Source organism: Neophocaena asiaeorientalis, unplaced genomic scaffold, assembly GCF_003031525.2.
Source record: "Neophocaena asiaeorientalis asiaeorientalis breed wild unplaced genomic scaffold, Neophocaena_asiaeorientalis_V1.1 scaffold322, whole genome shotgun sequence".
Lineage (NCBI taxonomy): Eukaryota > Metazoa > Chordata > Mammalia > Artiodactyla > Phocoenidae > Neophocaena > Neophocaena asiaeorientalis.
Genome location: NW_020185329.1, coordinates 2,092,852 through 2,104,833, shown reverse-complemented (window position 1 = coordinate 2,104,833; position 11,982 = coordinate 2,092,852). Strand labels below are relative to the sequence as shown.

General features: G+C 41.2%; 2 protein-coding genes across 4 annotated transcripts in view; one reads left to right on the top strand and one right to left on the bottom strand.

The window, feature by feature from the left end:
• The window catches only part of HAUS1 (HAUS augmin like complex subunit 1), a 16,066-nt gene extending 15,856 nt beyond the window's left edge, over positions 1-210 (bottom strand). For 2 of the 3 annotated variants that reach the window (XM_024734721.1, XM_024734722.1), the window contains exon 1: positions 152-190. In XM_024734721.1, the coding sequence (XP_024590489.1) occupies positions 152-181 (30 nt within the window). In that variant the 5' untranslated portion in view covers positions 182-190. Of the gene's footprint in view, positions 1-151 lie in introns of all 3 variants that reach the window. The other variant, XM_024734720.1, reaches the window with a different exon arrangement.
• Positions 211-2,757: 2,547 nt separating this feature from the next.
• ATP5F1A (ATP synthase F1 subunit alpha) lies at positions 2,758-11,460 on the top strand. The gene is made up of 12 exons (XM_024734707.1): positions 2,758-2,904; positions 4,418-4,496; positions 5,771-5,940; positions 7,775-7,948; positions 8,036-8,202; positions 8,408-8,556; positions 8,876-9,027; positions 9,136-9,360; positions 9,864-9,971; positions 10,080-10,224; positions 10,960-11,110; positions 11,250-11,460. Exons 1-12 carry the CDS (start codon positions 2,845-2,847, stop codon positions 11,329-11,331), a joined length of 1,662 nt encoding a protein of 553 aa, XP_024590475.1. The 5' UTR covers positions 2,758-2,844; the 3' UTR covers positions 11,332-11,460.
• Positions 11,461-11,982: the final 522 nt, after the last annotated feature.

Here is an 11,982-nt window from a genome sequence, read left to right as displayed (position 1 = left end):
GGGGAGGCTCACAGATCTTGAAGGCGGGGCTAGATATGGACCAGCAGAGGAACAAAGTAAAAGTGGCGTGCCCAGGAGATCCGCCAGCAGGGTGGGTGTATCAAAGACGCGGTTTCTGGGATGCCGCAAAGCCCCGCTCCCGCGCCATCACCTGCGCCTCTTTCTCCTCCAGCGCTTCCATAGCCGTCACTCCCGCCACTTCTCGAGCAGCTTCTCGCGGGACAAGGGCCCCGCTTGCTCTGACAACTCCGCCCGCACACCGTTGGGCACGCCCCCTTTGGGGCCCAGGATTTCTGGGAGTTGTAGTTTTTACTAGGACTCCAGGCGCTGAGCCCTTGGACTAGGCTGGTCCAAGGCTTCAGCACTGCAAGGCTCTCCTCCGTTACCACCTCGCAGCTCTCTGCGCTCTCCATGGTATCACCTCCAGGACGAGAACTAAAGCTGCCTAGAGCCAGGCTGTTTTTTCTTTCTAAATGTGCTGGAGACTGTTTTAAAACGGCATACAACTGCTGGCACTGGCACTGCCACTCAGCCATTCTTGCATTCATTTCTTGCATTTCCTAAAGTTCTCTCCTTCCATCACTCTGTAGTTAACGCCATGAGAGGTTCTTTATATTTCTACGGGAATGTATAGTTTTCTGTGTTTTCCTATTTTTGTTTCATTCTCACAGGAATCCTGTAAAATAGATGGACACACATTATTTTACCTATTTTCACATTAAAACCACACACTCGGAGTATATGACTTGACCAAGATGAGGTGGTAGAGCTGGAATCTGACCACAGTGTTCTGATTCCTATTGGGTGTTTCAGTCTCCTCAGGTTATACCATGCTGCTGTCCACAACCTCCTGTAGTATACTGTTACATTAGGAAACGTAGACCATGTACTTAACTTTCTGTGATATGTAGTTTAACATCAAATTGTGGATAACTTAGCACCAAATATCTTTTTCCTAAGTCATATGCCTATTTTAAATGATTAAACTTTTCAACGAAATTCAGCTAACTAGCCAGCACCATACTGTATGGCTTTCTTATTCTTTTTTTGTTTGTTTTGGTTAAATATGTATCTGCTCATTAACTAAATTCCAGATAAGTGGTGGGGAAAGTTATCTTTTTGCCCTTTGTCCACTTTCATCACTACAAGTTTTACAAAATATTCCTGAACTTTGTTTTTACAAACCAAAATCTTACCTGTTCCTACACCTAATTTCCAGGAGGACTGTCGTATGTATCCATGGCTCATCTTGAAAAGAAAGTAGAATATTGGAGAAAGGGATTGATGGCCATATAGTATTTCCAAGCTGTTTTAGGAGATGACTGTTATAACCCATATTCATATGCCCCACCCAAATTAAGGTTTTGTGTAAACCAGGATTTGGTGGATGAAGCTGAAATATCCTTCTTAGTACAGCCGCAAGTGAAGGCAACGTTAATAGTCTCCACTATCATAAAATACCCAACATCCCCCCACCCCCGCCAAATTCTCTACATATCACAAAAATCTCAATATCACCAAAAAATCTGTAGGAGGAACAAAAGTTCCGCCCTGATTTCATTGGGTTGGTATAGAAAGTTATTTTCATCATTTCCCTTTTACTTCAAATGAAAAAGTGAAGTCCCTACTGTCATGAAACTAGTTGCTTGTAGAGGAAAAATTGAGCCCTAGCCCACTCTCGAATGAGACTTTTGATTCTGGACCATTCTTCTCAGGATTGGCAACCACTCTATTTGAATTTGTGCTTGTTATACTTTTTTTTTAAAACCTATTTCCTTTTATTTATTTATCTTAATTAATTTTTGGCTGCGTTGGATCATCGTTGCTGCAGGCGGGCTTTCTTTGGTTCAGGTGAGTGGGGGCTACTCTTTATTGTCGAGTGCGGGTTTCTCACTGCAGTAGTTTCTGTTGTTGTGGAGCACGGGCTCTAGGCACGTGGGCTTCAGTATTTGCAGCACGCCGGCTCAGTAGTTGTGGCTTGTAGGCTCTACAGCGCAGGCTCGGTAGTCATGGTGCAGGGGCTTAGTTGCTCCGTGGCATGTGGGATCTTCCCAGACCAGGGCTGGAATCCATGTCTCCTGCATTGGCAGGCAGATTCTTAACCACTGCGCCACCAGGGAGGTCCCCATGCTCGTTATACTTTTTTTTTTAAAAACAATTTGCTCTAATTCGCAAACAGGATTCTTTTAAATCGAATCTAAAAGAACTGCGATTCTCCAATTTGAGTGCTTATCAGATCATCTAGAATGGTGTGGACGCTTTTCAAAGATTCAGATTGCCCCCAGTTTTTGACTCCGAGGGTCTGGAGTGTTAGCCAGCGATCTGCGGATTAATCCGCGTTAATTCTCCCAGCAGGAAACGCTCTGCTGCCAAACCGCCCATTTGAAATTACTGTTGACTGCACCTACATCACCAAGGTTTTATAGCTGTAGCTTCGGACCCGCCACAATTAACCCCCCTGACAGTCAAGCTAGCCGCGCCCCAGGACGGGGTGACGCCACCATCATTTCCCTGCCGGGATGCGGTCTGGTAACTGCTTCTTGGCCGGTTCCGCTACCCATGTGGTCGCCCAGGGCAACCATAAGGTCGACGCGAAAGATCAAAGTAAATGGGTAACCAATGCCTGGGCCGAGGCTGGCAAAGGTCTAATTAATCATTTGGAGGTTCAAATCTAAAAACGATACTTAAAAAAAGTAATTACCGGCAGATTCGCGTCCGGGGGAGGGGCGGTACTTCCGGGTCACGTGTGCTGGCGCCTTGACCTTCCTCGCAGCTCGGCCATTTTGTCCCAGTCAGTCCAGAGGCTGCGGCTGCAGAGAAAGCACCTGAGGAAGAGCAGCGAAGATGCTATCCGTGCGCGTTGCCGCGGCCGTGGCCCGCGCCCTCCCTCGGCGGGCCGGGCTGGTGAGCGCGGGGTCCCAGCGGCAGGGAGGGGGCTCGGCGGCAGTAGGTGGTGATGCACGGGCTCGGCCGCTCTTTCTGCGCGGAGGCTGAGGGGCTGTGTTGGGCCTCGCCATCTTGCTCCGCTGGCCACTCGGGCTGTCCTGGGCTGGCGGCGGAAGGGCCCTTTGGTCGCCCCGTGCGGGAGGGTTCCGAGTGCTGCAGGGGAGACAGTGACCTTCGTGTTATCCAGAGATGGCGCCTCCGGAGGATTCCAGTCTTTGTCTGAGAGAGGCCTTGAGTGAAGGTCAGGACTGGGGCGCTAGTTTTACGAGGCCTGCTGCGAAACGGCGAGGTTCGGTCCCGCTGCTTCTCCGGGACTTCCTCGTTGAAGGTCAGAGCACTGTTGTCAGGCCTGGTTGAAGCGAGCTTGGGGAGCCTGACATTGTATTGAAGGTCAGCAGGCCCCAGGCTTCCACCTTTTCGCCGAGGTCGGTTCAGAGGACATCAATAAGTGAAGGTGGCTTTCTGAATGCTTCAGTAGGCGGTCTCTTAGTGCTGAATAGTGAAACGATCAAGAAAACACCGTCCAGGTGCAAATACGCATTTCACTGCGGCCGATACCTTGACAGCAGAGGAGCTGGCTTCTTCTAAATTGTCCTAGTCAGGCAGATTTTCCTTTGAGGTGCTTTGACGTGTTTTAAGATTCCTTGAGGAATCGTTAGTGTTTGAGAAATCAAGTAAAATAAAGTAGAACATAGGTTGGAAAAAACCTGTGGAGGTCAGTGCCTTTCATTACTAATATCACTTGGAGTTACGGAAGTAACTTTTAGGTCCTGTGTAAACACTTTTACTTGTTCTTTCATTTTAAGAGTAATCTCAGTTTGGGAGGTGAAATAAATATATTGGTCATTTTACTACCTTAACAACCTTTGGTACCGTTTTGGATTTCTGTTAGCAAAAAAAAAAAAAGCGTTTTTCATGATTTTCATCCAGGTCCTATAGAAGGGAGTGTCTTCGGAATTGACATTGACCAACCACAGTGTTTCAACTTGAAGGAAGAGGGGTCCAGATTACTGCAAGCTTTGTTGACATTCGTTGGCATTTTTTTTTAAAAAAGTGCATGTGCCATATCTCTTAGTTTCTAATCAAACTCTAACATTTACAGGCTTTTTATTTTTAAGGTTGAAATAGAAAATCTATTGAGATTTGCCCCTTTTAGGAAGCAGTTTATCAAATTGAGAATTTCCACAACTCAATTGAAATATATCTAAAGTCAAAATAATATTATCTGATGCCTTTAAAAAGAAAGATATTTTGTTAGCTGTTGCTTTTTAAAATATGCTCTGCTTTTTTTAGCATATTTATTGTGTACCAGGAGCTGCATAATAAATTTTCACATAGATCAAAAGTGCTTTCTCAGGTGGTTAATATTTATGCTGGTAATTTGATCAGGCCAAGCCTGCGTTTGTTTAAGCTTGCTAGTTTTATAAAGGCTTTTTAAAAAATTAAATTAAAAAAAAAATCTTTGCACTAGGTCTCCAAAAATGCTTTGGGGTCATCCTTCATTGCTGTAAGGAACCTCCATGCCTCTAACTCTCGTCTTCAGAAGACTGGTAAGTTGTTAATTCTGTGTCTACACCACACTTACTACCTTGCGATTAAGTGAAAAATGAAGTTACGTAGGTTACATACCTATTGTGGATGTTTTGGGTTTTTTCCATTAGTTAGTGTTTTCTTTCAATTTTAGTTACTATGGAATCTCAGATTCTTAACCCATAATGAGCCATTTAGCCCTGTCTTGGTAGGTTCTCTTGTTCTAGTGAAATGAACTATAATTATGTATTTCTCTTTTGATGTTAGTACAGGTTCTTTTTTTTCTCATAATGAATGCTCCTTTGGTGGAAACAAAGTATATGTCAGGTGGTGGGCGCCGTTTCTGATCTATGAATATTTTCCTCTTCTAAAAAACACTGAAAAAAAGCAGGTAATTTTTACCTCTATGTTTTTCAAAGACAGTAATTGGTAAGCTATACCTGGCAGTCTGAATTTGCACATTGTAAATGCAATAGAGAGGTGAGGAGGTAAGCTTAGGAAGATGCTGTAGGTTGGGGAATTTCTTTTGATATGTGCATTAGGGCTTTTGAAATAAAGTTAGGTGTCTCCCACATGCTGAGACGAAGAATAGTACCTGCATCCTTTTAAAGGAAAAGTTACAGGTTTTCCTCACTATTTGAAAGTGGAACATTCTAATGAAACCTTTCCTTAGCTGAAATGGCTAAAGTGTGAAGAAGCGATTACCCTTTTTTGTAAAAGTGAAATGGCATAAATGGAACTTTCAAAAAGAGGGGGATACCTGTACTTACACTTTGTTAAACAGTTGCCTTTTTTTTTTGGCTGCGAGGCGGGAACTTAGTTCCAAGACCAGGGATTGAGCCTGCGCCTTCAGCAGTGAAAGCACAGAGTCCTAACCGCTGGATCACCAGAGAACTCCCAAAGAGTTGCTTTTTAAAATACACTGCATTTTAAAAATATGCTTTTTATAGAGTTTAGTTTGAGTTATATTCAAATTTTAACATAAATACAGATTTCCTAGAGATTAAACCAAAGAATTACAAGATAGGAAATGTTTATTTTAAGAGTATTGCTTAATTTGATTAGCTCCTTATCTGGTTTACATTTGTCTCGTGAAGTTTTCTCTCAGTCACTTGGATTCATTTTCATAGTGGTAGGTATCAAGCTTTTTTGAATAGAATGTTGGACATTATGTTTTAGAATGCAATTTGATTATTATGATCACAACTCTAGTTTATATATTGTTAGGGAAATGAGTTTTGAAAAGGTCTTTGGCCCAGGCTCTTTTTGTAATGGAATTGTCCTCTCTTAATAGGCACTGCTGAGGTGTCCTCTATTCTTGAAGAGCGTATTCTTGGAGCTGATACCTCTGTTGACCTTGAAGAGACTGGGCGTGTTTTAAGTATTGGTGATGGTATTGCCCGTGTACATGGGCTGAGAAATGTTCAAGCAGAAGAAATGGTAGAGTTTTCTTCAGGTTTAAAGGTGAATTATAAAATGAGATTTTGATGTTTTAACATTGGTGTCTCCTCAGTTATTCATTTAGTAATTCAGAGATTGTGTAAGATTTTTTTTTTAACTTTGAATCTGAATCTGCTTCAGTTTTTGTTTGTCATTATTATAGATTGTGAAAAAAATAAATTTTTTGTTAACCAAACTTTTTACCCTAGGGACTGATTTACACATAAGTTGTAAACATTAGCATTGAAATATAAAACTGAGTAAATCTTCACCCAGATTTTGAGAAGTTCAAGTCTGTTTGTAGCTGTTAAGATCATCCTATACGAAAGCATTTGATAATTTTAATTAAATTCATTTCCGGTGAAAAGTTGAAAGCCACTGACTTTGTATTTCTAGTAAGAGTGGATCTGTTGTTGAAAAGTGAGCTAGTGATGTAGCTATCAAGCTCTCTAATGATACAAGTCTACTTTTTTCTATTAGATTGAGCCTAGTTGGGAAGTAAGGTGAGAAAAGTTGTAGGAGTCACGGGTTCTCTGATGAAAGCAGAGCATGATATCCAGGTGGACCAGGGGCAGTAGAATTATCCACTAATCACACAGGGGGAAAGATCTTCTTGGTCTGCTTGGTAGTGTCCAGTGTGGAAAAAGAGCCTGTTGGTATGCAAGACTAATTATGGAATAGCCGAAAGTTTTATCAGTAGCTCTCAGACCTTGGCTAAGAATTTAACCTCTCATCTATAGTGTATATAACTTTGAGAGGTTAGGCTGAAATAGATGAACTGAATTTCCTTTTAGCTTTTTTTTTGGCTGTGTTGGGTCTTCGTTGCTGCACATCACATGGGCTTTCTCTAGTTGTGGTGAGCAGGGGCTACTCTTCATTGCGGTGCACTGCCTTCTTATTGCAGTGGCTTCTCTTGTTACAGAGCACAGGCTCTAGCTGCGTGGGCTCAGTAGTTGTGACTCGCAGGCTCAGTAGTTATGGCGCACAGGCTTAGTTGCTCCGCGGCATGTGGGATCTTCCCGGACCAGGGCTCAAACCCGTGTCCCCTGCAGTGGCAGACGGATTCCTAACCACTGCGCCACCAGGGAAGTCCCAACAGGGCAATTATTAATTTAAATTTTAAATAGTCACATGTGATTAGTGACTACTCTGTTGAACATCAGATATTCAGACTAAAGATTTTGTACCTGTGATGATATTCCATGATATTCCTCTGTATTTAGTGTAAGTAATTCTCCAGAGCTTCATTTATTGACCAGAGTCAGTTCCTGGACTAGCCTTTTTGCTTTGGTTGTGATTTAGGGACCTAAAGTCTTACCATTTTGAAATATGATTGTAATGATGAGAGATGACCCAGCACTGTCATATTATATAGATTTGTTCTTGATTAAGTAGCTTTTAATTTAACTTTTTACTAACCTGATGGGTACAGGTTCTGACTAGATAGTTTTTTAAAATTGTTCATGGAGTTCTCACAGATGTGAATCAAGCATGTCTTAAAATCCCCAGTTGACCTTGATCGCTTTATTTCATACAGGCACCCAGTTCAAAAACCATAGTCAAAGGAAATGCAGTAGAAAAAGCTTAAACTGTTCAATTTCTTTGCTTCTTTTAGTTCTTAGAGGATGTGATAAGGTGCTTCTTAGGCTTATAATTCTAACCTGTAATTATTCAATGGAACATGTTGCTGTTTTAGAAGTCTTAACTAAGGAAGATTTTTCGTTGGAAAAATACTCATGAGTAAACCAGATCTGAAAAGTCAATATTACTCTTTCCCTCTATTTTCATATGTAGTGTAAGTATATGGGAAGAAGTGCCACTCAAGCTTCATGGGTATTCAATTGTGTCTTTTGTATAGGGTATGTCTCTGAACTTGGAACCTGACAATGTTGGTGTTGTTGTGTTTGGAAATGATAAACTAATTAAGGAAGGAGATATTGTGAAGAGAACTGGGGCTATTGTGGATGTTCCAGTCGGCGAGGAGCTGTTGGGTCGTGTAGTAGATGCCCTTGGTAATGCCATTGATGGAAAGGTAGGTTTAACATTTATTAGATGTGGTTGTAGCTTCTAACAAAGAGCCAAACTGATTGGTCTGGGGTTTCTTTTTATCGTTTAACAGGGTCCAATTGGTTCCAAGACCCGAAGGCGAGTTGGTCTGAAAGCCCCTGGGATCATTCCTCGAATCTCTGTGCGGGAACCAATGCAGACTGGCATTAAGGCTGTGGACAGCTTAGTGCCGATTGGTCGCGGTCAACGTGAGCTGATTATTGGTGACCGACAGACTGGGTAAAGACTTGATAGCTTGTTGAAAAGTTCTAACTAAAATTTGCTCTGTGGAAAGATTACTTTTAGGCTTGGAATGGTAAATACTTTGGATATCCAGGAGAGAGTAGAATATGATGTGAGGAGGAAGAGGAAGAGGAGTGAAATTTAAGTTGGGGGATCCTTTGAAGTGTTTAGTAATATTTATGTTTATTTTCTCTTTTTAAAGCAAAACGTCAATTGCTATTGACACAATCATTAACCAGAAACGATTCAATGATGGAACTGATGAAAAGAAGAAGCTATACTGTATCTACGTTGCTATTGGTCAGAAGAGATCCACTGTTGCCCAGTTAGTGAAGAGACTTACAGATGCAGGTATTAAGGAACTGTAGTCTCATTATCTGGGATGCTGCTAATCTTAGGATAGCTTATGCTTAATGTAGGCTGATTTTAATTACTCCTTAATGACCTGAAGTTTCTAATATAAATCAATACAAAAGTAATATGTAAAAAACTAGTATAAAACAGCAGCTAACTTTTAAGGTTCTGTCAGTTTCTTTAAAGTAGAAGCTATTTGGATAATTTTAATAGTAAGTCACAGTAGTAAAGCACTTAGATAATTTTTATTCTAGTCTCTAATCTAAAATCACAGTATTGATAACCATATAAAACTTAAAATTTATTTTCTTCTCAGATGCCATGAAGTACACCATTGTGGTTTCAGCTACTGCTTCGGATGCTGCCCCACTTCAGTACCTGGCTCCTTATTCTGGATGTTCTATGGGAGAATATTTTAGGGATAATGGCAAACATGCTTTGATCATTTATGACGACTTATCCAAACAGGTCAAATGAAATGTATTTTTAGACTCTGTATGTTGGTGCCCCAGTGGTAGTTGACAAATGTAGCTTCTGTCTAATAGGTGAACTTCACAACCCTTTTCTATACCATAGGCTGTTGCTTACCGTCAGATGTCTCTGCTGCTCCGCCGACCCCCTGGTCGTGAGGCCTATCCTGGTGATGTGTTCTACCTACACTCCCGTCTGCTAGAGAGAGCAGCCAAAATGAACGATGCTTTTGGTGGTGGCTCCTTGACTGCTTTACCAGTCATAGAGACACAGGCTGGTGATGTGTCTGCTTACATTCCAACGAATGTCATTTCCATCACTGACGGACAGGTATTGATTTTATGATTAAATAAGTGTGAAAGCTTTGGATGATTTGAAGGCATTGGTTGAGATTAGTAGTTTTGAACTAATTTGTTAAATGCTTTTTAGTTTTCATTATGGAAACTCTCAAACGTGAAGAGAATAGTATAATGAAACCCCACATATCCCACCCATTTATCAATTCGTGGTATAGTGTACTTCATTCTTGCTTTCTTTTTACCCACTATTCTCTTCCCTGTATAATTTTGAAGCAAATCCTGGAGAAATCACACTTCACCTGTATAAGATTCAATATAAATATACCTGTTCTTTTCGCATCTCACTCACATTTCCTAATCTCAGCAATAGAATATTCAGGTTGATTGGGTTGTGAAAGATTTGAGGAGCTCTTTACCATGAGAAGATATTTAGCATTCTTCCTGGCTTCAGCATTTGCTACAATGACTTAATTTTGAAAATAGTTGATTTCTTAAGGCCTGCTAATAAGCGTGAGTATTTTCCTTACATTGTAGATTTTCTTGGAAACAGAATTGTTCTACAAAGGTATCCGTCCTGCCATTAACGTTGGTTTGTCTGTATCCCGTGTTGGATCTGCTGCCCAAACCAGGGCCATGAAACAGGTAATTCGCATCACTTTGTCATTAGGTTAAAAATCAAAGTGTATGGTGGTCTGTGTCATTGAGGTAAGTATTTTTGTATTGTGTGAATTAACCATTTCTGTATTTCAGGTGGCAGGTACCATGAAACTGGAATTGGCTCAGTATCGTGAGGTTGCTGCTTTTGCCCAATTTGGTTCTGACCTCGATGCTGCCACTCAACAGCTCTTGAGTCGTGGTGTGCGTTTGACTGAGTTGCTGAAGCAAGGACAGTATGGTGAGTTGTACTTTTCCATTTGGTCAAGTTCCTACTGTGTGTTAGGACCTGGGAATATCACATAGCTCCTTATAAGAATATGTGCTGTTAGTCTTTGATCAGAGATATTGTCTTTTGAATGTGATTGATACCTGTGTTACTTAATTAAAGTACAGTCCTTATCATTTGAATTTAAATGTGAGGAAAGGTGTACTAATACCCTTCTTTTGGGAGTTAAGACATAGTAGATTCCATTCCTCCCCACCATCACCCTCTTGGCTATATGATTGTGGAATTTGGCAGATTTAAAAGAATGTTAGTGTCAGGAATTCCCTGGCAGTCCAGTGGTTAGGACTCTGCCAAGGGCCTGGGTTCGATCCCTGATCAGGGAACTAAGGTCCTGCAAGCTTTGTGGGTGCAGCCTAAAAAAAAAAATTAAAAAAAAAAAAAGAATGTTAATGTGTACTACCTTGCTATAAAATTTCAGCAAGTTATTTATACCCAAAAGAATATAAATGCTGCTGGATGATATACAGTGCTCATGGAATATGCTCAGAGGTTACACTTCAAGGCTTACCATCATGAGGAAAAAACTGATGCAGGGTGGGGAGGTGGGAAGGAGTACTGATGTGGAGTTTCCACTTGTGAAAGTAGGCGATCTGTAGACACGTGTTAATAATTTGTGGAAAAAGTAAGTTTCTCTGACTTTGGAAACATGGCATTTATTTGTTGAGCAACTCACTTACTTGTTTTCAGCTCCCATGGCTATTGAAGAGCAAGTGGCTGTTATCTACGCTGGTGTCAGGGGGTATCTTGATAAGCTGGAGCCCAGCAAGATCACAAAGTTTGAGAATGCTTTCTTGTCTCATGTTATCAGCCAACATCAAACCCTGTTGGGCAAAATCAGGTATGAACACAACTGATGTCTTCTCTTTTGTAAGCTTTAAAATGTAAAGTCTTGTTAAAATTCTTTTGAATTCTGTAATTAAGCTAGTCATTGAATTTTTATCTAGGTCAGAACTGATCTGCTTTTGTTTTCAAAATAGGGCTGATGGAAAGATCTCAGAAGAGTCAGATGCAAAGATGAAAGAGGTTGTAACAAACTTCTTGGCTGGGTTTGAAGCTTAAACTCCTATGGATTCACGTCAAATGCCAGATTTGGTTTTGTCATTGTTTCTTCTTGTTGCATTTATAAAAGGATTATTCCAATACTTCAGATGTACAGTAATCACATTAAAATAAAGGTTCCATATTGGCTTGGTGGCTTTCTATAGATTCTTTTTGCGGTACGCGGGCCTCTCACTGCTGTGGCCTCTCCCGTTGCGGAGCACAGGCTCCGGACGCGCAGGCCCAGCGGCCATGGCTCACGGGCCCAGCCGCTCCGCGGCATGTGGGATCCTCCCGGACCGGGGCACGAACCCATGTCCCCTGCATCGGCAGGTGGACTCAACCACTGCGCCACCAGGGAAGCCCTATAGATTCTTTAAAAAGAATGGAGATTATACTTTGAGGAATTGGTAAACATGTTTCTTAGCTTTTTTTACTTGATTATTATAAAGTTAGCAGGCCCACATAATATTCGAGACAGTTCTTTGTAAGATTCTAGAGTGCTTTGTGATTGATTAAAGAGAAATTCACTAACTGGATATATGTGGCAAAGTTCATATTTGATAATGTTGAAAAGTCTGATTGACTTCTCTTCCCAGAAGACTAATTTGCATAAAGAGGTACTATAGGCAGGAAAAGAACAGTGCAACTAAAATTGTCAAGGAAATAAAA